General features: G+C 37.2%; 2 protein-coding genes and 1 pseudogene across 3 annotated transcripts; 1 reads left to right on the top strand and 2 right to left on the bottom strand.

Moving 5' to 3' along the window:
• Nucleotides 1–3704: 3704 nt before the first annotated feature.
• Nucleotides 3705–4070, top strand: LOC137714259 (uncharacterized). The gene has a single exon (XM_068453512.1). It carries the CDS (start codon nt 3705–3707, stop codon nt 4068–4070), a length of 366 nt encoding a protein of 121 aa, XP_068309613.1.
• A 646-nt stretch (nt 4071–4716) lies between these two features.
• LOC137715756 (transcription initiation factor IIA large subunit-like) lies at nt 4717–10936 on the bottom strand. 2 transcript variants are annotated; one of them, XM_068455098.1, is made up of 11 exons: nt 10599–10936; nt 10175–10342; nt 9925–10098; nt 9499–9550; nt 9366–9424; nt 9058–9183; nt 6591–6725; nt 5615–5678; nt 5334–5494; nt 5141–5224; nt 4717–5050 (listed from the first exon to the last, which is right to left on the bottom strand). In XM_068455098.1, the coding sequence occupies exons 1-11, from the start codon at nt 10713–10715 to the stop codon at nt 5027–5029; spliced, it is 1164 nt and encodes a 387-aa protein (XP_068311199.1). In that variant the 5' UTR covers nt 10716–10936; the 3' UTR covers nt 4717–5026. The 2 variants fall into 2 exon arrangements, with proteins under 2 accessions (XP_068311199.1, XP_068311200.1); XM_068455099.1 differs by having other exon boundaries at nt 9058–9171.
• On the bottom strand, nt 6156–6337 carry LOC137716641 (U2 spliceosomal RNA; annotated as a pseudogene).
• Nucleotides 10937–25229: the final 14293 nt, after the last annotated feature.

Genomic DNA, 25229 nt, shown 5'->3' with positions numbered 1-25229 from the left:
TTCTAAAAAGGTAGTTAGAAAATTTTCCAAAAGAAGCACCTTGCTTCTCTAAAAAGCATTTCTAGAACTTACAAACACGTCAAACATAGTAAAAAACACTTGTAGTTGACATAAAACGCTTTTATTCCTCCCGTGTAAAGTATGGAGTTTGCAATGTCTGCAACATTATTTCTCCGGACAGTCGCTATGCTTGAGACTGACTTCAAAATGTTGTAAGATTATTATTCTCAGTTGAAATGTTGTATCCATAAAAGCTCAAATTGAAGTTGCGTTGGGAGTTTCTAGTATCACAAAAGTTGAAAGAATCTATCCAACTACAGCTGCTAGTTCACCAAGCTTAAAACAATTGTCCTCGTCTTAATAACAGACGCAGGAATGCTCAATATTTCTTGGGGCATTGCCTCTTCCACCACAAAGCCTTCGAACCATCAAAGGTTTTGGCCAGGGGGTTAGCATCTATTCGAGAGTTTGGATTCTATTTCCTCCTAACTCAAGCCTTTGGTTTCCAGGACAGTCAATACAACGAAGATAAGAGATAACAAGGCGATAGCACCGAAGAGGATGAAAAGGTTATCTGCTCCTAGCGCCTCCTGCAGAATTAGCAAATGTTAATGAACCACTCCTACACCAGTCAGTTTAAAGACTTTTAACTCATGAGATATCAGAAAACCTGCTTGAACTTTGAAAGAACTAGATTGGCATCATTACGAGGAAATAACGTGGGGAGGAGGCTTATATGCATACCTTCAGCGGCGAGAATGCAAATATCACAATCATATCTGAAGCAAAGTTCGTAAGATCAGCAAGACAGTGTGAGTAGATTGTAGGAGTTTGAGACCCTCTTGTCCCACGTTGGTCAACAGTATTTTTTCACCAGCCTTTATATAGGCTTATTCCTTTTTCTTAGTAATTAGAACTTGGATCATTTGGAAATGGATTGAAGGCTTGGACCTTATGGTTGTGTGGATTAGGCTTGATGATTATACTATAATATTAATATTAATTAATCAAGTTTCGATATGAAAGATCTTGGATTAGCTGATGTGATTCTTGGTGTAAAAATAAAAAGAAACCAAGAAAGATATATTCTTACACAGTCCCATAATATAGAAGCTACACTTAGAAAATATGGTCATTTGGAAAGTAAAGATGCAATTACTCCTTTTGATGCCAATAACAAACTTAAGAAAAATAGAGGTGATGCTATATCTCAACGTGAATACTCACAAGTTATTGGAAGTCTTATGTACATTATGAACTGTAAAAGGCCCGATATAGCATACTCAGTGAGTAGACTGAGTAGATATACATGCAATCCTGGGCATGATCATTGGGAAGCTTTAATTCGAGTATTGAGATACTTAAAGCATACAATGAATTATGAATTGCATTATACGAGGTACCCTCCTATGCTTGAAGGATTTATCAATGCGAATTGGATATCGGATAGTAATGATACAAAATCCACAAGTGGATATGTATTTACTTTGGGAGGAGCAGCAATATCTTGGAAATCTTTTAAACAAACATGCATAGCCCAATCAACTATGGAATCGGAATTTATCACTCTTGATATGTCTGGAGGAGAATCTGAGTGGCTAAGAGATTTTTTGGAGGATATTCCCATATGGCCTAAACTTGTAACGGCAATGTGTATACACTGTGATAGTTTAGCTGCACAATATCGAGCTAAAAATAGTGTATACAATGGGAAGTCTAGACAAATTAGACGAAGGCATAATACAATAAAGCAATGGCTCTCTAGTGGCGTAATTTCTATTGACTATGTTAAGTCAAAAGATAATATTGCGGATCCGCTTACTAAAGGTTTGTCTAGAGAGCAAGTTAAGCATACATCGAGGGGAATGAGTTTAAAGTCAATAGAGTAAAATGAAACTGCCAAACGGAAACCTAACCTAGTTGATTGGTGATCCCATGGTCTAGGTTCAATAGGCAAATTGGTTTGGCTAGATTCAAGAAGAAACACACTTACATACCCATTCCTATGATGGAAGAAGTGTGGTGACTGCTGATGATGTAGGATACATTAGTTTAATGATATTGATACTTGTAAATCGAGTGGAATAGTAGCAGCCTATTCTTAATCAATATTACCTATATGAGAGTAAATGTGGGGTCGCATTTATGAGAATTACATGGCTACATTCCTTAAAGCTCTCATGAATCCAGGATTTGTTCAGGACCAAAAAGAACACAAACGTATGAATTTGTGATGTGTAAATGTGGCATATGTTTTGCTTATTGTCTTGGTTTATTGCGGAGATGAACAGTTCAAGATTTTATATTCACTACGTCATCTAGTAAATCGGATAAGTATATACTAAGGTAGGTTCAAGTCCAAAAGACATCTCTCCTGATGTACGTCACATCTATTGTTTACTCTTGTATCTTAGTGTTTTTAGGACCAAAGAGTCGTCTCAAATGTGGGTATTGTAGGAGTTTGAGACCCTCTTGTCCCATGTTGGTCAACATTATTTTTTCACCAGCCTTTATATAGGCTTATTCCTTTTTCTTAGTAATTAGAACTTGGACCATTTGGAAATGGATTGAAGGCTTGTGCCTTATGGTTGTGTGGATTAGGCTTGATGATTATACTATAATATTAATATTAATTAATATTAATTAATCAAGATAAGGGCCTTGGGCCTTAGGGCACTTGGGGGCCAAGGAATTAAAATTAATCTGATCAATTAGTTTTAATTTCAAATTAAGGTTTTAATTAAATTAATTAAAAACGTTTTGATTAATAGACACAACTCTTTGGAAAGAGTTGTATCTCTTTGGAAAGAGTTGTATAGCTTCAGATACATCCAAAAGGTGTTTGAAGAGGTATGAAAGAGCCTATATAATTGGAGTCCTCAGTTCCATCAAAAATCATTTTTTTCTTCCCCCTTGTCTTCCGTACAAAATTTCCAGAGAGTAAACACACAAAGCAATTCGCTAGAGTTCTATAATCCAGTGCGGGTTGTAGAATTAGGTAGTTGTATCCTGATCGAGTAGACGTTGTAGAACCACAAGCACACAAGTGGGACTGAAATACTGTTCGAATGACATAGCGTTTGTGCTAGCCTCTGCCTTCAATTAATTCAAGTTAGTATCATTTTAATTTTTGTTACTATAACATAATTGCATTCTGTATTACAAGTATTTTTTAATAATAAAGTATAAATATTTCGATTTTGTATTTCTGTTATTTTATTGCTTCTAAATTGTTCTCTAACATAGATCTTACTTTTAAACAGATTAATTTTATTCAACACGAATTTGACATCGTACAATTGGTCAATTATCGTCTTTACTTTTATCTCCTTTGATTGGTAAGTTGATTAACCATCAACACGAATTTGACACGACACGGTGTATCCCTAGCTTTATCTCCTTTGGTTCATTTGCTCCACCAAGCTTGGGGCACAAGCCAACGACTCAGTGCAAATGACCGTTAACGAAAATTCCGTTTTTCCAACCGTACGTCCACCTCCATAACCGAACCCTTAATTTTAGCCAAGAGAGAATTAGTCATGATTAAGCACCATTACTATCTATATCTTTTAGGTTAAATTTCCTACCCTTTATAAACCTCTACGTACAGTAACCCTAACTGTCTGATCACAGAGACAGACCTGAATTTCTACGGAAATTTCGATCAAGAATTTCGAAAAAGTTTCGTAGAATCATCTGAAACAATGGAGAGTCACAATGTTTGCAGCGTCAAAGCCGATACAGGGAAGGCTCCCACTAGGCTACAACAGCGTGCCCCGGCATCTCTTCACCTTGATCAAATTGCAAGCACTGCCTCGACCAACCCTCTATCAAACGACGATGCCACAACGACGATCCCATTACTGTCTCCGGTACTCATTCCATCCCCGCATCCAGTGGCAGTAGCGATGGAAAAAGCCGGTGATCAGAACGTGAGAAGTAGTATTGCACCGCCTTTTCCTGCTGCAGGCGGGTGGCAACACCCGGCTGTGGCTCCTTTTGTGGATGCCTCAACGTTGTTTGCCATGTTTCAAACCCAGTGCATGATCGCGAACCAAGCGCGGTACTGACATTTAAAGATTTCGACTGGATGCATTGAGTTTTCGGACGAAAATTAATGGTTAGGGCCTGTGTTTTGATAGGGCTTTGCCTGCCTGCTGCATTGTGTAGAACAGAGTACAAATCATTCTCAAACATTAACCTGCATTTCTCCAGGGTTTCTGATTATATTTGACTTCATGATTCCGTATTGTTTTTCTTTTTTCTCCACCTCACACTTTTGTCTTCAAAAAATTTCAAGTTACTCTATCAAAACCACCCAAAAAATGGAAAATAAAAGCATAGAAACGACACGTTGCTGCTTCAGAACCTCGGGTGTTTGATCGGGCGAAATAAACATCATCTGTTAACCTGAACCAAACGAAAAAAAAATCCGAAAGAGAGAAAAGTTCGTACGGATGCAAGCTTGAACAAAACTACAAATGCAGAAATAAACACTTGAGCTACAAGCCCCTTGCTCAGTCTAAACTCGTTGTCTAAAAAAAAAATCGTTGTAATAAGTCTACATTTCTAGACTCGAAGCTCCCAAAACATAAATGAATCACGTCGCATTTCAAACCAAAAAATGGCGTTGGAAACGCAGTGTCACCAACTGCAAGTAAGTCTTAAACATAAAAATTACCGGGGGCAGAGTACTTCCCGAAGATAATAATCGAATTGCATTGTAAGTAAACCAATTTAATGCAGTTGCATTCCATCAAAGAAATATAAAACGTCCGAACGCACGAGTAGCCAATCCCATTTTTAGAAGGCCAAAAAAGCTCATCCTGTATGTACAATAGGCCAACAACATCCATCCCATATTCTTTAAAAACAAAGTATCTAGCATTGTCTTTCTCTTCCCCTCAACCTCTCTCTTAATAACAATTCATAAAGAAAAATTAGGAAACACCCGATGATATCATCTCGGACTTGCTTCACTAGGGCAACTGCCGCTGTTTGCCAAAATAGGCTTTCTCCATGAAATTCAGAACTCAAATTCTCCCGTCGCCTGTAAGAGCCAGCATTCCAAAAGAAAGGTCATGAGGATAACAAGTGCAAAAGGAATGAAGAACATCAAACCCTTTAAAGTACACTTTACCTTGTTGAAGAGAATATCCTTGTTGTTCATGTGCATAATGCCGTCCTTCAATGTGCACTTCCACTTGCTCTTGGTGCGCGATACCTACCCAACCAAACACACGAGAAGACAATTGTTAATCATATTGGAGAAAGAAAACTGAAAAACCTATATGGAGCCTAAATATTATAGTCCTAATGCTGCGGAGAGAGACCTTGTCAAACTGGGCCAAAACCAAATGTGCTGTGTTTAGCTCATCGCCTTGGTCCACATCATCCAACTCATCATCATCATTTTCATTCAATGGGGGCTCATCATCATCATCATCTCCAACATCATTTTGAACAACCGGAGCTGGAGTGCTCACTGGTATATCTGGAGGTTAAAAAATGATGAGAGGAGGAGGCTTCAACACCACAGAGATGGATTTATGACACTTAAAACTTATCCACTCCTACGGTAATCACAATGTTCACAAGTTTATCACTAGATTACCATGGGGAGCAGGTGTGCTGGCAACATTGTAGTCTTCATTGAAAGCTCCTTGATAATTGTATATCTGTAGGGAAAGGGGAGGAAAAGGCAACAGTTCATAAGTAAGAAAATTATCATATACTAAGAACAGATCCAGAGCAGATCAGAAAGAGGGGCATTGAAAAATAGCTGGTTCATCATCCTTAAACTTTCAAAGCACGTAGCCAACGCAACACAGCTTATTGGATAAATAAAAGATATGTATGTATCCAGAATTTATACTTCAGAGAGTTTAGACATCAAGTCAATGGTTAAGAGATACTGGCTAGTACCCGAGAGAGACTGGCTAGAGTCCAGAACCAAATATCAACAACCAAGTAAATCCCACGAGCTAATTCAAACAAGAGAAAACAAAATCCAAGTTCCCAGTACTCTATCTAAAGACTTGCACCATTTTTCCTTGACCATTGATATCACAGTCGACTCATTTCAGGCTGTAAACTACAAGTTGAAAACTTAAATATAAAATAAAAAAGCACCAGACTTATTCCCATACAATATTTCAAGTTAGGGTCCTCCAGGCAATAGTGCATCACATGGGCGACACTAGAAATGCCCAATGAAAATCACCCTGGTGGGCCCTAGAAGAGATGAACTTAATACCATGTGGATCACTTATCCGATATTAAACTGACAAGGACATATGGTACACTTGATCTTAGCCAAAAAGGTAGAGAAAGGTATTTTTGCTATACGGTAGAGACCTCCACCAGAAAAATAAAACCAATACAAATTTGATGCGGATTCCTATATTAACACTCTTTTGTTTGCCAAAAGGATGGAAAATCAACCTCCGTAAACCAACACAGCAGTGGCATGCAGATTAATGGTGGTCACTTGTATGTGTTACTCTAACATTATATATTATAGAAGGCAATTTAGACTACATAAACACACAATTTCGAGCCACATGTGAAATTTTCATAATAGTTCTTACATTGGGAGTAGAAAGCTCATCATAAGGATCAGGGATTGGTCCATCAAGTTGAGGAATCTTGAGAGTAGAACTTCGTACACGAGTTAACATCTCACTCCATGTACGGCTGGCAATGGATGAGCTCCCTTCACTGACCTGAAAGTTTATCACCATTAAATGATTAAATAGCATATAACAAAAAAGTAAAAATAAATAAAGGCGAAGCGTGCTGGTTTAGAAGTGTTTTTCCATGCTCTGAGTAACTTGAATTCATAAAGATAAAGAAACAACTATTAATAGCAGCAACAGTGTACTACTCCGACAACATAAAGATATGACCAGTCACATGCCATTGTGAAGCGCAGAAAATAGTCTTATCTAAACAATGTACTAAGATTAAAACACACAGGCCTCCTGCCCGGAATATTTGCAGCATAATGGCTAGCTAGTTACAATTGTAAATTCTAACCTTATTTAATTGATCCAAAAGAGATAAAACAACAGTGACCCCAACCATAATTTACAGCTACATAGATGAACTATAGTCCTTTGACATCAAATGACACCTAAAACATACCTTTCAGGAAAAACTAATAGACCCCAAAGGAGAAATCACTTGCAAAAGAAAATTGCAGTAACAGTGATCATAATATATGAGACCATTTGAGTCCAAGTCCTAAGTCAAACACCAGGTACTGTGACAAAACCTACAAAACTAGCCCAGAAAGACGAATATCTAATATAAATGAGGAAATGGCCTTCCAAAGTGAAGAAAATACGCTTTTGTCCATTGAGTACATTCCCATTAGAACCATTCATGATTTTTCTATCTTTCAAGAAATGCTAAGGAGACTCTCTCAAAGTGGGACTCTCTCACACCTCACAGTTTAACGTTAGTTTTCATGCTAACATTATAAAACATTGTGCCAAAAACATGAGGTGGCAGAGAGTCCATGGAGAGTCCCACTTTTGAGAGTCTCCTTAGCATTTCTATTTCCACTTTCAGCACTTTATGATTTTTCTATCAATTACCACTTTTAGCACGTCCTACTTGCGCTAACATTCACCGGAAATTGAGCAATTCCACAAGAACAACCTACCTCATCGTTACCATTATTGACCAAATTTCAAGCATTAACCATTTTTTTCTTTCAACACTTGCAAGGCCATCAAACCCAATGGAATTTTTCATAAAATACACAGATAATTTTCCATTCAAATTTTATGCTCCTCCAATGAGTGCACAAATGAAGACAAAAAAATTCGTATAGCCAACCGTTTCATACTTAATGAGAAAAGTCTTTTTTCCACTTTAAAAACAAAATTTGTTGAGCAAATTAATTTATAAAACAATACAAAACCAGAGGGTCCATCGACATGAAAGAACAAATCAAGAATAGAAAACGACAAAACAGTCTCAAACAATCAAATTTCCCCCTTATCTTATAGCTCCTGTAGAGGCAGACTTGCTCCAGATAACCTTTTAATCCTAACAACTGAATTGACCTATAACTCGCCAAAGGAAAAAGAACAAAAAAGAAGAAGAATCTCAGCTTCACGAAATGAAATCAGAGAGGGAGAGAGAGTTCTGAATGATCACATAGGACTGTGTAATGCCATTTATTCCATAACAGTTTATGCACTTAGACAAATACAGCCTAATTGGAGCCTCTCGAGCTTTTTTTTTTTTTTTTTTTTTTTTGTTTTTGAGAAGAAACAAAAACAATTTATTAGAATAATAACATGAATTACAAAATAGTGGCTAAGAAATCCACCATCTAGAAAAACTAGCTAAGACCTCTCAAGTGTATCTATTTACAGGTAACACAACCTCAACCAAAATCATTTTATAGCTGCTAACATATCCCACACTATATAGGAGAATAATCCCTGAACGCATTTGAAAGTTTGAAACTGATGCCCAGAGGGCTGCCCAGTCTCTTACTCTACCCCATAGTTCTGCTACCCCCATTCCATTATAATCCTCAAAAACTCTTCTATTATGCACCAACCAAATGTTCCAAAAAACTGCCAACACCAAACAGCCCCACAAAGCTTTAGCTTTCCTCCCCTTTCCTAAAGCCTAAAACTTGGTGCTTAGAAGCTCGAAACAACCCTTTGGAATGACGCAACTATCTCTAACTTCCTGAAACAATTTCCACCACAACTGTATTGAGGAAGAACAAAGGAGAAAAACATGATTGACACTCTCCTCCTATTAAATCATCCACAACCATGTCCCACCAAAATATACAAGTCACCTAAACATTTGAGTGCAGTTGAAGCATGAGATAATTTGTAATTCATTGGATAAAGAGTCTCAGGTCACATTTTCTTCATATTTTCAAATGCCAGTAATCTAGTCTTAGATTTTACAAAACATAGACACCCATCCAGAGATTCAAATGAATAAAAATCACTCATACAATGGATGAATGTTACCAATCTTGTCAGAAAGTTAGGGGGAAAAGCAGGAAAGAAAACAAACCTCAATCTCAAAAATCTCAGGTGCAGCATCTCCAGCTCCATCTTGCTGGGGTATATATCCACCAGCTTGATACTTTGCAGGAAAATCTTCACGTTTTCGCTTTCCAGAATTCATCTGGAAAAAGTCCTAAAATTTTCTCCAACATTACAATAATGACCAACTATAGTGGTAATCCAACGACACCATCTCCATGGCAATGACCAAGTGAACCAAAGCCATTCAGAACTCTTTAATCATGATTTTTCTTCGTACCCAGAAACCCAGTCATTTTTCTGCTAAATTGAATTGTAAATAATAGTAGGGATTACCTGTGTTGGGGGTTGATGAGAGGCCCCTCTATCCGCCTCATCCCGCCCTTCCACGTAAGCTACACCAATAAAATGTGAATTACTACAGAACTTTTGAAAGTACAGCTATATACAACAATACGCTCCAACTTACCAATATTAACATCAAGAGGGGGGCGGTGGTTAATCCAAGTAGATGGAGGTTGCTGCAAACAGAACAAAGATAATTTAGGTTCTCTTATACTATTACTGTATTACAGTATTACTGGAAATTTATTATAAGAAACGCGTGTAAAGAGAGAGTACAAACATAAATTACATAAAGCGATGTAATTACAATCACCGTAATATCCTTACCTTTGCAATTTATTATAACTCAAGGAATGTTTGATATTTCATATTTATTAATTAGCAAAGAGAGTGCGTAGTAGTTGTTTATTAAACAGCGAAACAGCTAAATCTATTTGAAATCAAATTTAGATACATTTATAGTAACCAGTGAGAGAATTTCATACTCCCGCAATGCATTTAGAAAAATAATAACTGCATACACCTTATAGGTTCCAAATTGAGTGTTTACCATGTAGGGGCCAGATCTTCCAGTTTTCAACTCTGCATTGACACCACCATTGCTACTACCAGACTCATTTGCAGAATATTCACTACCGCCGGTAGGGATGTTATACATGTTGTCACCAGTTCCAGGTAGAGGTGTTGGAATTGGGGTTGCAGGAATTGGGGTTTGCGACGGCGTCTAGCATTACAATGAACCCACATCAACCATGTGTTTTAAGCAAAGGTTTTGATTACATAGAAAATCAAACACTCACTGGAGGGAAGAGCATCTCAGCAGTGGGAGTTTCGTACTCCTCGGTCCCTTCATACGGTACATTGAGATCGTGAACTGGAGTAACCCCACTGCCAGGCGTTCCCTTTGCCGCCGACCTCTCTATAGGATTATTTACTACACCAGCCTGCACCGTCTTCGCCTCCCAAGTCTGAGATATACCCCAAATTTAAAAATTAGCTATACCCGAGCTCATAGCTACGTTCCAACAAAACAATTAGCCCCCTCTTATCATTCAAAACCATAGAAATTGATCGGATCGAACTCGAGAACCAGTCCTCCAGAAAACCCTAAATCCATCAACACAATAAAAGAAAAAAAAACCCTAATTCTGAACCAATATCCGAAATTCAAACAATCGAAACGAAAACAAAAACTTGAAGATGGAAATCGGAAATTGAATTTACTCCTTGAAGCTCCTTCAGAACGTCTTCCCCGGGGCCGTTGTTCATGAACTCCTCGCGGACCTTGTTGATGACATCTTCAATAACACTGACGTAGACACTGCTCGTGGAGGCCGCCATTTTTGAAATCTCAGCTCCGCCTACCTCCGATTCCGTCAAGCAGAAAGCAAAATCGAATGAAGATTTCCCCGTAGAATTGAGGCAGAGAAATCTTCAGCGCAGATAATCGATACCGGTTTGAAGACCTAACATGCAATTAGGTTTGGGGTGTGTGAGTGTAAGGGAGAGGAGAGAGAGACAACGGCGGAGGATAGAGGGGCGAGAGCGAGGAGGGAGGGAGGGACGGAGGGAGGGAGGGGGAGGGGGAGAGAGAGAGAGGGGCGGACGAGAACTGAAGATTAAAGAGTGGAATATAAATAGGTTTGCATCCGATTACATGAATCGGTCCACGTGGCGAAATCTGCACGGTCCTGATTTGGGCGTGAGAGACTAAGAACAGTTTCAAGTTTCGACCCGTACAATTATTGTCCAAAAATTGAAAGAAAAAGGAATTCTCCTACACTATGTTTGGATGAGGGAAATAAACATAGAATTTTGGTAAAAGTTAGAATTTATAAATTAACAGAAACCAATTCTCTTGTTTGGATTCATAAACATAGAAATTTAGAATTTCCGCGTGGAAAAAAAACTTGGAATTTGGGACCTCCAAATCCCAAGTTCAAATTCCATGTAAATAGGTGTCATTTCTCAATTTCTATGATTGATAGTTTAAAAATAACAAATTCCGATTCAATTCCATTGTTCTTTTAGGTTAACCAAACAAAAAAATTTACAAATTCTAGAAAATAAAATCTCGTCATTTCAATTTCCGTCATTTTTAAATTCCTTAATAATTTTAAATTTCTTCATCCAAACATAGTGCGCCATCCAGAAAACTATGGCAAATGGTGGGCACAATTGTGCCCGACCACCCAATCAGGTAAGAATTGTCTGACTCTGCACCCGAGTGGTTTCACGTCATGCTGACATCAGCCATATTCAAAACTCATTCTAGAAGTGATGGTTGGGTTAGGGGCAGGGTTTGTGGAGAGATGTTGGCTGGGAATTTAGTGTTGGGTTTCAATAATTATTCAGCTTTGTTTTGGTGATTTTGTTGTTAATTGATGACTTTGATGAAATGCACGATGATAAGGAGGACGAAGAAAAATAAAAAAAATGAGGAAGAAGATGGAGAAGAAAGAGGGGGATTCGTAAAAATTAATTTTTTTAATATCAATTGTTCGGACAATTCATTTTCAAGATAAAGATACATTTAGGCAATTACCATTCACTAAGAGAATAATTGTTTATTTCCCAATTGCTTGGCAATTATTAACCTAAGGGGGTGGAACTGCTGTAATACCATCTCCAATAAAGAAGGTTAAAGGTCAAAAGGGCCAAAACATGTCCAGAATTTGACAAAACTCATCTCCACTGAATGGCTGGTTAAACTTCAATGGAGTCCACTAGACCAAAACTTGGCAACAAAAGGCATCGAGATGGCCAAGCTTGGCCTTCCACTCAACCCGTTTTTTGGGGCCTAGCAGTAGCTGTTGCATATCCACATTCAAATCCAACAACTAAACTTGGAATAATCCAAAGACTACCACATTAGGAAGGGCCATTGCTAGCTGACGTCAGCTAAACGTTAGAATTTTTTTTTAACGCAAAATTTAAAAAAAAAAATCATAATTTTCCTATCAATACCTATCCCATAAATTGCTATAAATAGCTATATTTAGCTCATTCAGTTGAAGATGGTATATGAATATAACCTAACATTGTTTATTAAAAAGTTATTTTGTAAGACTATAATTCTGGACGGGCTATGTTTAGCCTCTTTAGTTGGAGATGGCCTAAGCATAAAGCTTATTCTCCATAGGCTATGTAGTTTTTTATATTGTTGTGATTTTGGGTTAGGTAGGAATAACCACTCAACTTTTAGACGTGATTCTAAATTGGTCCATAACCTTTTAAAACATTCTAAATAACCACCTAACATTTTGAAAAATGAACACTCGGTAGGTCACTAGTGTTAGCTGATGATGTCATAACTGTTAATTGATAATGTTCTTAATGTTAAGTGACGAAGTGGACAAAAGTTGAAGCTGATTCACTAACACATCATTTATGAAGTTCTGGATCCCCAATGTTGAATACAACGATATCATGTACACTGGTTAAAGAATGAGTGCAGTCACATAATCGATTAGCCATAATAATTAGTATTGAATTCACACTCTACAAGAGTCGACTTTAAAATCACTCACTAACTACTGAAGGGAAATACCACAAGATTGTGAAACGAAGTGGCATTATCGATCATTATTTGGATAAGGGCAAAACCATTCTTATTTCAAGTATGTTTACTTTCATTTTGTATTTGGATGAAAAAATTGTTAATTAATAGAAGTTCTAAAATCACGGAATTTAAATCTCCATCGTATAAAGTTTTGATAATTATAAATTATCTTGTTTGAAAACGATGTGCGTGAAATTTTCAAACGATGAAAATTATAAATTCTAATGTTGGCTCTTGAAATTCATTGGCAATTTCTCAAAATTTTGATAGATTTTGTTTCTTGTCGGTTCAATTGTATGACATACAAGTCTTTTACATCATCTAACAAAAAAATTAGAACAATAATAATAATAATAATAAAAAACATGAAGAAAACACAACAAAAAAAAAAAGTCACTAGTTCATCATCCTGTTTTCCTCTTCATCTATAGGCTATAGCACGCTTTCGTCTAAATGTTTGAACCTTTTACAATAATTTAGGAGATGAAGAATTTCAAATATATGACGTATTGGTGGAAACACAACGCTCTATTTACTAAGACACTAGACCAAATACAATTGATGTATGTATACTTAATTGTATTCTTTTTCTTGCTGTAGAATGTGTGAGAATTATGCCTTATTAGACTCAAAACCGAAACAGAGAAACTAATAGACAAGCTATTACTTACCACAAATTAAGCAACTGAACGTATACAAACTAAATAAGTGTACCATTTCATTTGAGTATGGTCAATCCATTAACCAAGAGTTTAAGTATCCACTACAGTTTTAAGTATCAACTATGCATGTGTATAAGTTTATCTTACATTGTCGGTCCCAAGCCCGGATAAAGGAAAAGGAGAAGAAGGAACGCTGAAAGTCCTAGGATGGGTACTAACTTAATCTATAAATGACAACTTAACGCTAAAGCAAATTATGGTTTCAATTAATCAGTTATGCAAAATTAATCCTACACAAATATTCAACATGAATATAAAAAGCACACACATGATGTAGGATTTAACGAGGCAAAACCCACCACTGGGAAAATCCTCGGGCTACCAAGCCAGGAAGCACTAAGAAAGAAAGAATACATAAAGACTTACAAAACTCATCAACTAGACACTCATACCAGTTGGCAGCTTTGTCTTCGCGCTTTGCTACTCGATCTTTCTTCAGTCCTCGAGTTGAAGTGGCACGGTACTAACGCAACCGTCAATCACCTTTCCCTCGAACTTTGCACGATGCTAACTCGATCATGCAAAATGTTTATATGATGAAGTGTTTGTTTGGAAAACAATCAATTACGAAAATCACAAGGCTCATTTCCATAATTGATATTCAATTTAAAACCTCAAAGAAAAACAGCATGAAAAATAATATCTTCTCTTAAAAACCCATGCTGTTGGAACCATAAGCAAACAACAGTATTTCAATTATTTTTTTCACGCACACGAAAAACCCAATTGATGCTTCTTCAAAAATCCTTTTTAATAAAATAAGTTTCTCTGCATAAATGGTTCCCTTTAAAAACACATGCTCATCAAAAACCACAATGTGGCAGCCACTGACAAATAATGTTATATCCTTTTTAAAATCACAAAGTTGCTGCACATCTATCTTTCAAGAAAAACATGCATATATGCGGCATCTTTTTGAAACAATTTCAAAGCTTCCTTTTCAATCCTCAATGCACGGGAACCAATTTAAACTGATAAGATTTCATAACTAAAACTAGTTTTAGCTAACCATGCAATCCATATTGATCAATAACTCTACCAACACCCAAACACGTTTTGATAACACGGATTGAAAAGTCTCAATACCATCAGATTAGTCCTAATGCAATTAGACTATTTTGCATGCTTTAAAATCTCGAAAATAAAGGAATAAGATATTTTAAAGAGATAAACCACACAATGGTTAAGAGTCCTATATCAAAAACAATAACATGAGATATAGATGAAAGTAGTTGGATGTATGCATGCAAACGTACCTGAATATTTATCGCGTGTAGGTAACATCTTTGCATCGAAAGTGTGAGAACCCTTCCTAGACTTAAACTATTACAATTGAAAATGTATAACAAGTCTAAGCTATTACAGACTCAGGCATTATGTCAGGGATTGCCAATTTTACCCTAACAATCTCCCCCTTTGGCATTTCCTTGACAAAACCCTCAATAACAACATTTTAGAAATCTTAATCCTTATGCACTGAAGTCTGTAATCTGCACACAGTTAAACAAAACACCCGTGACGTACAAAAATATAGATGTTGCAAGAATGTTAAGATAATCATTCAAACATATCAACATCCCTCATCGTTCAACAATTAAAAAGAGACTTTATTAAGAAATCCAAATAAGAACATAAATATGGAAACTCTCACAACTAAAAACTAAAAAGAACCTGCTAGCTAAAATCTCCCCCCCTAACTAAACTGTCTAGTTAAAGTCTCTCCCCCTAACTCTAGTCTCTCCCCCTTTTTGTCACAGGGAAACGCCAAAGCCAATAATCAATCATGCTTGACAACACCATCGTTGTCCGAAACCCAGTAGAGATCATAGTCCATATCGTCTTCGGGATCTTCTTCGGGATCCTCTTCTGGATCATCTTCTGGAGTAAGAGTAGGCAGCGGTGAGTGGGCCGGAATAGGTGGACAAGGAGGACGAGGAGATGATGGAACACAATCAGGGTGGGAGTCATCCTCGTCATCAGAGGAAGAAATATGAATGAGAGGAGCAAACAAGTGATTGGGAAGGCGATGAAAACATTGCTCCAAATTAGAAATACGATGACTGAGATCAGTTGTGGAGGACTTAATGAAACGTTCGAGCAAAGAAAATTTCTTGTTCAGATCAAGCATTTGTTGGAAGACCGCTTGGGAAAAATTAATATCAGGCGAAGCTGAACAATCAGATGGGGAAGAAAACAATTTACGTTGCACAGAACGTGTACGGGGAGGAGAGAAGGAAGGAGTAATAGCAGGAGTCTTGCCTTTCAGAACAGGAGGACATGCAGACTTGCGTGAGGATGCCATGAAAAAAATTGTATGGAAAACAAGAATGAGGACGACAGCAAAGGAGGATGGAGGCCACGGTATAAGTAACAAACGAGTATGAGATGTTTGACTGATAATGAACAAAGGAAAGGCACGGGTATAAAAAGACCAAACAAAAGAGAAGTCCAAGTTCAACCCCACTTAAAAGACCAAAGAGATAAGCAGATAAAAATTAATAAATAAACTAAGAAAAAAGATGAAAACTACTCATTATCTAGAAATCAAAAGGAATAAAGCAAACAAAAAAAAAAAACGTTTTTTTTTTTAATTTTTTTTTTTTTAATGTCCACTGAAAATAATACAAACAAAAGAAAGCCAAAATAGTCAGGACTATAGAGATGCAATATGATTAAACAAGCCAACTCAAGAGCAACCCCTAAACTCACAAGGAATATGCTCAAATTTCACTCAAGGTGTTTGGGGTGAAGTGTTTACACTCAAAAAGATCATTATGTGAATACTCTACCATAGGCTTGCAGATTAATCTTATCTCCACACATCAACCACCTACCCTCAAGAGATGAAAGAAAGTCTTACGAAGGGTAGTAACTAGGCTTAGGGACTGGATAAAGTTAAAAGAGAATAAGGAGAATAGAAATTCGAGAAGCTATAGAGTCCTTGAGACACAAAACTGGAGAGAGTTTGATGCAGAGAGAACCATTAGTGCACTATAGAGTGGTCTGCACAGTGGATATATTTGTGGTCTTCAAGTACAACTGGACCTTTGAGGATTGTCAGAGATAAACACCCACCATGTATGCATACATACACCTTTTGATTCCCTTTTTCGTGTTCCTTTTTCTTTTCTTTTTTTTTTTTTTTTTTTTTTTTTTTTTTTTTTTTTTCGGAATCTTTTCTTAACTGGGGAGGGTGCTATCAGCACTATATTGTGGTCTTCAGTAGTGAACCAACCGTGGACCTTTCTTAAAAAAATATTTGATGCAATTGTCTTTGATGTTGCAACGGAGGTGAGAATCAGTGTATAAAAATGGAAGAGGATAAGATACACTTAAGGAGAGGCTCAATAATGCAGATAGGAAAAATAATAAGGCACTGGCTTTATATGATAATGATGAAGAACGTAAGTCATAATTTCATCTCAAGAGGAGAGTAAGTAGTGATACAAAGCCTTGAGAGATCTCAAAGCAAGTTCTAGAGAGTCAAATCACATAAGATATATCACACAGAAACAATTAAGAGTGTATGAAAAATGCATACACTAATGGAGGCTCAAAAGCTCACAGGGTGCAGAGGTGCAGGTAAGAAGTCAAGTTTAATCAGAGAACATACATATAGTATCAACCACCAAGGCAAAATATATCATGTTTAGCACAAAGCAAAGAATTTTGTGGACAAAAGTTGTGTATAAAAAGATATGGAAAACCTTTTTTTTTTTTTTTTTTTTTTATGAAGCTAGAAAAAAAAAAAAAAAAAAAAAAAAAAGAGAGAAAAAGAAACATGAAAAATGAAAACCAACAGAAGTTAAGACACACGACATATTCCTAAAGCCTTGCGAAGGGTTTCAAAACGATGAGTGTCTAAAGGCTTAGTAAACAAGTCTGCAAGTTGATGTTCAGTGGCAATGTATTCCAGCACTAAAACCTTCTCTTCAACCAAAACACGAATAAAGTGATGACGAATGTCAATATGTTTGGTACGAGAATGTTGAACAGGATTTTTGGAAATGTTTATGGCACTAGTGTTGTCACAGAAAACAGAAAAGGAACTTTGATGAATGCCATAATCACGAAGCATTTGCTTCATCCAAAGCAATTGCGTACAACAACTACCAGCAGCAATGTATTCAGCTTCGGCAGTGGATAAAGAAACACAGTTTTGTTTCTTACTATGCCAAGCAACGAGATTATTTCCAACATAGAAACAACCTCCAGAAGTACTTTTTCGGTCATCAACATTTCCTGCCCAATCGGCATCGGAAAATCCAGCAATTTCAGAATTGGTTTCAAAGGAATAATGAAGACCATAATCAATTGTACCACTCACATACCTGATGATTCTTTTGACAGTTTCCAGATGCGATTCTTTTGGATCAGCTTGACAACGTGCACAAGCACCAACGCTGAAAGAGATATCAGGCCTACTAGCAGTAAGGTACAACAAGCTTCCAATCATGCTTCTGTAAAGTGTTTGATCAACACTTTTTCCATTTGGATCCTTGTGAAGTTTTGTGGTTGTTGCCATGGGATTTGAGACGGGTTTTGCTGAATGCAAGCCAAATTTTTTAACTAGGTCACTAGCATATTTTGTCTGAAAGACAAAAATACCATCTTCACTTTGTTTGACTTGTAATCCCAAGAAAAAATTTAGTTATCCACACATGCTCATTTCGAATTCACTCTGCATGACCTCAGTAAATTCTTTTACAAGTGTGGCAGATGTGGAACCAAACACTATATCATCCACATATACTTGTGCTATCACCACGTCCTTCTTGATTCTTTTGACAAACAAAGTCTTGTCAACAGCTCCACGTGTATAACCTTTCCTTAACAAGTACGATGAAAGTTTGTCGTACCATGCTCTCGGAGCTTGTTTTAAACCGTACAAGGCTTTCTTCAAACGATACACATAATCAGGATGCTTTGGATCAACAAATCCCTTTGGCTGCTCCACATAGACTTCTTCTTGAAGTATTCCGTTTAAGAAAGCACTCTTGACATCCATTTGATATAATTTGAAACGCAGATGACAAGCAAAAGCCAGTAACAACCGAATGGACTCCAATCTCGCAACGGGTGCAAACGTCTCATCAAAATCCAAACCTTCTACCTGAGTGTATCCTTGAGCCACGAGACGAGCTTTATTTCTCGTGATGATGCCATGTTCATCAGTTTTGTTCCGAAACACCCACTTTGTTCCTATAACATTTGTTTCTTGGGGTCGGGGAACAAGGTACCATACATCATTGCGAACAAATTGATCGAGTTCCTTTTGCATGGCCATAATCCAGTCATCATCTAAAAGAGCTTCCTTGGCATTTTTTGGCTCAATCTTTGATATATAGCACGTAAAGTTTACTACAGCAGTAGTTTTACTTCTTGTCAACATTTGATCTTCTACGTCACCAATGATGTCTGACTTGGAATGATCTTTTTGCACTTGTTTGTGTCCTTTCCTCAAAACTTTTGTTGAGTCAATATTTTGGTGCACTTCTCCCTGAGTAGCGGATAACCCATCAATTGATTTGCTTTGAAAGAATTCTTCATCTGAGGCAGGTTGTTCAACATTTAAAAGAGAGTCATTCACAATGACATTAATGGACTCCATAACATTTTGTGTTCTCTTGTTGAACACCCTGTATGCTCTACTTGTGATTGAGTATCCTATAAAAATTCCAATATCACTTCTTGAATCAAATTTTGCTAACATTTCTCTATCTCTGTAAATGTAGCATATACTACCGAATACTCGCAAATGCTTAACATTTGGCTTCTTCCCTTTCCAGATCTCATAAGGTGTGCATTTTGTACCGGGTCTAAGATAGACTCTATTTGCCGTATAGCACGCAGTGCTAACTGCTTCAGCCCAGAAATGCTTTGCCAAACGAGCGCTTGTCAGCATGACACGACTCATGTCAAGTAAAACACGATTCTTTTGTTCCACAACTCCGTTTTGTTGAGGAGTAATAGGAGCAGAAAAATTGTGATCAATACCTTTTTCATCACAGAACTTAGAAAATGATATGTTTTCAAATTCAGTTCCATGATCAGTTCTGAGTTTTACCACACGATCATTTGAATTAACTCTATCATTTTGAATTTTATTCAATAAACCGAAGAATGCAGTGAATGCATCAGATTTCTCTCGCAAGAAGGCAACCCAAGTAAAGCGTGAGAAATCATCCACCAAGACAAGTATGTATTTTTTTCCCCCAATGCTTTCGGTTTGTACTGGTCCAACCAAGTCCATGTGCATTAGTTCTAAAGGCCGTGAAGTTGAGATGTAATTTGTGGATTTGTGTGCACTCTTTGTTTGCTTTCCCACTTGACATTCTCCACAAATTCCAAGTTCTCCAGTCAACATCGGTAAGCCCCTCACATACTCTTTCTTGGAAAGCTTGATCAAATCCTTACAGTTCATGTGACCTAATCGTTTATGCCATAAATCCAAAATATCATCAGTTGCCTTATTGCATATGTCAGACACATGTAACTCATTTGCATTCACACAATAACAATTGTCCTTAGACCTTTTTCCTTCAAAACTGTCAACCTCTTTAGCAACCTTTACACTACATTTCAATTTATTGAAAAGTACTTCAGCATCATCATCGTCACAAATTTGACTAATGCTAATTAGGTTAGCTTTAAGTCCATCCACTAACATGACATTTTTTAAACATGGAATTCCTAGTGTTTTGATTTCTCCTTTTCCAACGATCCTTGCTCTTTTTTTCCATCTCCAAACGTGACTGCTCCATTTTTACAATCCTCGGTGAAAGATGTGAACCATCTTTTGTCTCCAGTCATGTGCCTTGAGCAACCACTGTCTAGATACCAAGTATCAGACTGACAAGATGAGAGAGCAGTGAATGCCACCAAGCATGTAAAATTGTCTTCCTCAGATGAAGGTGACACCTTATCCAATAGACAAATTTGAGTCTTTTTTCTTCTCCATACTTGCTTTAAGTTTGGAGTAAGGAAGTTAGGCATTATTTTTGAAATTCTATTCATTCCCTTTGGGTGAGCCACAAATCTCCTTTTGAGATTTGATTTTTCAGAAATCCAAGAAGTTTTAGTCTTATTTTCCTTTTTAAGCTTGTAACACCTAGGTCTAATATGTCCTATTTTTTCACAGAAGTGACAAATAGGAATAAAATTTTTTGACCTAATGAACTTCTTTGGTCCAACAAAATTTCTTACGAAATTTGACTCTTTTGTAGTGATGCACGAATTTCCAAAAGGTTCATCACTACTCACCTTCATGCTAGGTTCTTGTAACGCTTTAACAAACTTGGTAACAGAAGTGGACGAACTTCCAGTTATATCAAAACCTAGACCGCTTTTATCACCTGAAATCTTTCCATAGCTCAACATTTTGTCAATTTTGCTTGAGCCAATGCTAAACTCTTCAACTTTCTTCTTTATGTTACTTAATTCATTTTCAAGACCTTTGTTGTCTGATGCTAGCATATGTAACTTCTCCAACATTGACTCTCGTAGCTTTTCTGCATGTTCCATTTGAGATTGATGCTCGATTTTTGCTTCATTCTTCTCACTTTCAAGCTGCACGAGTTTATTTTTCAGTTCTTCATTTTCCTTCTTCACTTTCATGGTGATATCATACAGTGCAGTGTACTTTTGTAAGACTTCTACGGAATCAGGCTCTTCAACTTCCGAATCATCCGTCTCGTATCCATCAAAAGTTCCAAAAAATGCAACCACTTCCTTATCATCTTCAGATTCCGTGTCTTTCTCTGAATCACTGTCGCTCCACGTGGAAGTTAAAGCCTTGTTCTTTTCATCCTTCAGCTTTTTAAGAGTATTGGCACATTCATGAGCATGATGTCCATACCCTTGACATTCAAAACACTTGTCTCTGTCATTTGAACTTTTCTTTTCACCAAGTTTGACAAACTTAGAAGAATTTCCATGAGAAAAATCTCGAGAACGAGGAACTTTGGAATTTGAATCAAAATTATTTCGATTTTCACGTCCTCTGGAACTTCTAAGTTTCAAAAATTTTCTAGCTTGTTTGGTGAGAAGAGCAAATTCATCTTGAGTCAGGTTTTCAAATGAATCCTCATTCACTTTTTCATTATTGACTTTGAAGGCTACATTTTTTCCTTTCTTGACTTCGGTAAAGTCAGACTCATATGTTTGTAATGACCCAATCAATTGTTCCAACTTGTAGGTGTTTAAATCTTTCGATTCTTCTATAGCTGTCCTTTTCGCATGAAACCTAGAAGGAAGAGACCTTAGAATTTTCTTAACAACTCTATGTTCTGGAATGCTGTCACCAAGATTGTGACAACCATTGACAATTACACTAAGTTTAGCATAAAAGTCAGAAAAACTCTCATCATCTAGCATTTTGATATTTTCAAATTGTGTGATGAGATTTTGAAGCTTGGATTCTTTGACCGTGGAGTTACCTTCATGAGTAACTTCAAGAATATCCCAAGCTTCTTTCGCCGTTGAGCATTTACTGATGTAGTTAAATTGCTCAGGCGAAACGGCAGTGAACAACGCATTCAATGCTCTTTGATTGAATGTGCTAGAGTTGCGTTCATCTTCACTCCATACCTTTCTAGGCTTAAGCATAGAATTAGTAACAGAAGACTGTCCTTCGCCTTTGGTTTCTTCAACCGTTGGAGGTTCCCAGCCTTCTTCAACCGCAAGCCACACTCTATCGTCAAGCGCCCAGAGAAATGATTTCATCTTTGCCTTCCATGCAGCGTAGTTGTCGCCATCAAAATGTGGCGGATGAGAAACTGAACCCATAGACCGATTCATCCTAGACTACCCACGGATCTCACTAGATATTTTTAGTGACCTGCTCTGATACCAATTGAAAGTCCTAGGATGGGTACTAACTTAATCTATAAATGACAACTTAACGCTAAAGCAAATTATGGTTTCAATTAATCAGTTATGCAAAATTAATCCTACACAAATATTCAACATGAATATAAAAAGCACACACATGATGTAGGATTTAACGAGGCAAAACCCACCACTGGGAAAATCCTCGGGCTACCAAGCCAGGAAGCACTAAGAAAGAAAGAATACATAAAGACTTACAAAACTCATCAACTAGACACTCATACCAGTTGGCAGCTTTGTCTTCGCGCTTTGCTACTCGATCTTTCTTCAGTCCTCGAGTTGAAGTGGCACGGTACTAACGCAACCGTCAATCACCTTTCCCTCGAACTTTGCATGATGCTAACTCGATCATGCAGAATGTTTATATGATGAAGTGTTTGTTTGGAAAACAATCAATTACGAAAATCACAAGGCTCATTTCCATAATTGATATTCAATTTAAAACCTCAAAGAAAAACAGCATGAAAAATAATATCTTCTCTTAAAAACCCATGCTATTGGAACCATAAGCAAACAACAGTATTTCAATTATTTTTTCACGCACACGAAAAACCCAATTGATGCTTCTTCAAAAATCCTTTTTAATAAAATAAGTTTCTCTGCATAAATGGTTCCCTTTAAAAACACATGCTCATCAAAAACCACAATGTGGCAGCCACTGACAAATAATGTTATATCCTTTTTAAAATCACAAAGTTGCTGCACATCTATCTTTCAAGAAAAACATGCATATATGCGGCATCTTTTTGAAACAATTTCAAAGCTTCCTTTTCAATCCTCAATGCACGGGAACCAATTTAAACTGATAAGATTTCATAACTAAAACTAGTTTTAGCTAACCATGCAATCCATATTGATCAATAACTCTACCAACACCCAAACACGTTTTGATAACACGGATTGAAAAGTCTCAATACCATCAGATTAGTCCTAATGCAATTAGACTATTTTGCATGCTTTAAAATCTCGAAAATAAAGGAATAAGATATTTTAAAGAGATAAACCACACAATGGTTAAGAGTCCTATATCAAAAACAATAACATGAGATATAGATGAAAGTAGTTGGATGTATGCATGCAAACGTACCTGAATATTTATCGCGTGTAGGTAACATCTTTGCATCGAAAGTGTGAGAACCCTTCCTAGACTTAAACTATTACAATTGAAAATGTATAACAAGTCTAAGCTATTACAGACTCAGGCATTATGTCAGGGATTGCCAATTTTACCCTAACAAACGCGTCAGGTAGTCGACAGCTGACATTCCGTTTTCGCGTCAAATTCCTATGATAAATTAGTATGCGACTAAAAACCTTCAATCTGAGATTGGGATTCTAATCTTCAATCCGAAAAACTTTTTCCTCTCTGCTGTAGCTCTTCTTAATCGATCATTATTACGAGAAACAGATTTCTGGCTCGGTGGAAATTAAAGAATGACGACCCTTCTGATGAAAATTAAAGTCGGAAATTTGGAAGCTCAATTTCTACACGTCGTTTCATGATTTTCAGTCGAATTATCCACATGCCCGTTCAAGGCCAGTCTAGTACTACTCTCCTATTGCCTTGATAACTTCACCGATCACACAAAGAGAGAAGGTATCCTCCAATGCACGACGTGTTTTATAACAACGGAGCATCATTTGAAAACTATAGTGAGCGAGGTACCTCGTGCCAGTCGTGAATGTTTTGAGGGCTTTCTTGTCATCTGCTTCTGAGAGTACTCGTGGCTGAAGCGCCCTGCATATTGACGCAGTAATTTGTCTCGCTTCTAACAAATGGGGTATAAGTTGTCAACATATCAGTTTGGAAGATATGTTAGGCAACGAAGAACGTGTGAAGGAATCTACTGTCTTGAGTTGCAGATGGTAAAACCAATTGAGGGATCTACTTGAGGGGGAAAATTAGACAGCGTTTTTCATCATTGTGACTTCAATATCGTCAAGTTCCGGATCCAAAATCAGTGAAAATATAACCCTGCATCCAGTTCGCAAATAAAAAGTAAAATAAAAACAAAAATAAACGAAATACAAGATTGGAAAAAAAAAACTCTCTTGTACAAATAACCAAAAATCCTTATAGGTGTACATAAAGTAGTAGAACTCTCAAATCCCACTTCTAACACAATACCATCTCGTCTAGCCCTAGTTTTGTCAAACAACCCCTACCCTGCCCAGTGAGTAGAATATATAATATGTCACCCAAGCGATGCCGTTTGACACACTCTAGATAATAGAGTACTTATATAAAACCATATGTCATATAATTCCATATCTCATTATCTCTTCACATGTTAGTTATACTTCATAGTATGTTAATGTAGGGTCCTTTTCAACCCCAAGAGTCCAAGGAACACCAGCCCAAGGACACAGGCCCAAAGGAAGGCCAACGCTCGACAAGATTGAGAGGACAATCTCGAGGGCTATAGAAGACTGCTAACAATCTAAATTGTCTATCAGTGACGAGGCCAAGTGCTTCCCATAAGGTACTTTTTGACCTCTAAGGGCAAGGTGGTGTACATATAGCTTTATAGCACAAGGTCCCAGGAATAGAGAGACATACCTACTTAGACATTAACTCCAGGCTACGTGGAGGCTATCCAACAGAACAAAAGTCTATGAAGGGACATAAAGGCTGACAGATAAGGCGTTTGGATGCGGGGTCCCACCAACTTCATATTTCAG

Source organism: Pyrus communis, chromosome 14 (genome assembly GCF_963583255.1).
Source record: "Pyrus communis chromosome 14, drPyrComm1.1, whole genome shotgun sequence".
NCBI lineage: Eukaryota > Viridiplantae > Streptophyta > Magnoliopsida > Rosales > Rosaceae > Pyrus > Pyrus communis.
The sequence above is the reverse complement of the archived record's forward strand: the minus strand, read 5'-3'. Positions and strand labels throughout refer to the sequence as shown.

What these genes read in the sequence shown, in the direction of transcription:
- LOC137714259 (XM_068453512.1), top strand. Translation starts at nt 3,705, where the DNA reads ATGGAGAGTCACAATGTTTGCAGCGTCAAAGCCGATACAGGGAAGGCT.
- LOC137715756 (XM_068455098.1), bottom strand. Translation starts at nt 10,715, where the DNA reads ATGGCGGCCTCCACGAGCAGTGTCTACGTCAGTGTTATTGAAGATGTC. An exon ending in TTCTGAAGGAGCTTCAAGGA is followed by an intron (nt 10,343 to 10,598) that starts GTAAATTCAATT and finishes GGTATATCTCAG; the next exon opens with ACTTGGGAGGCGAAGACGGT. An exon ending in CTCATCAACCCCCAACACAG is followed by an intron (nt 9,184 to 9,365) that starts GTAATCCCTACT and finishes AGAAAATTTTAG; the next exon opens with GACTTTTTCCAGATGAATTC.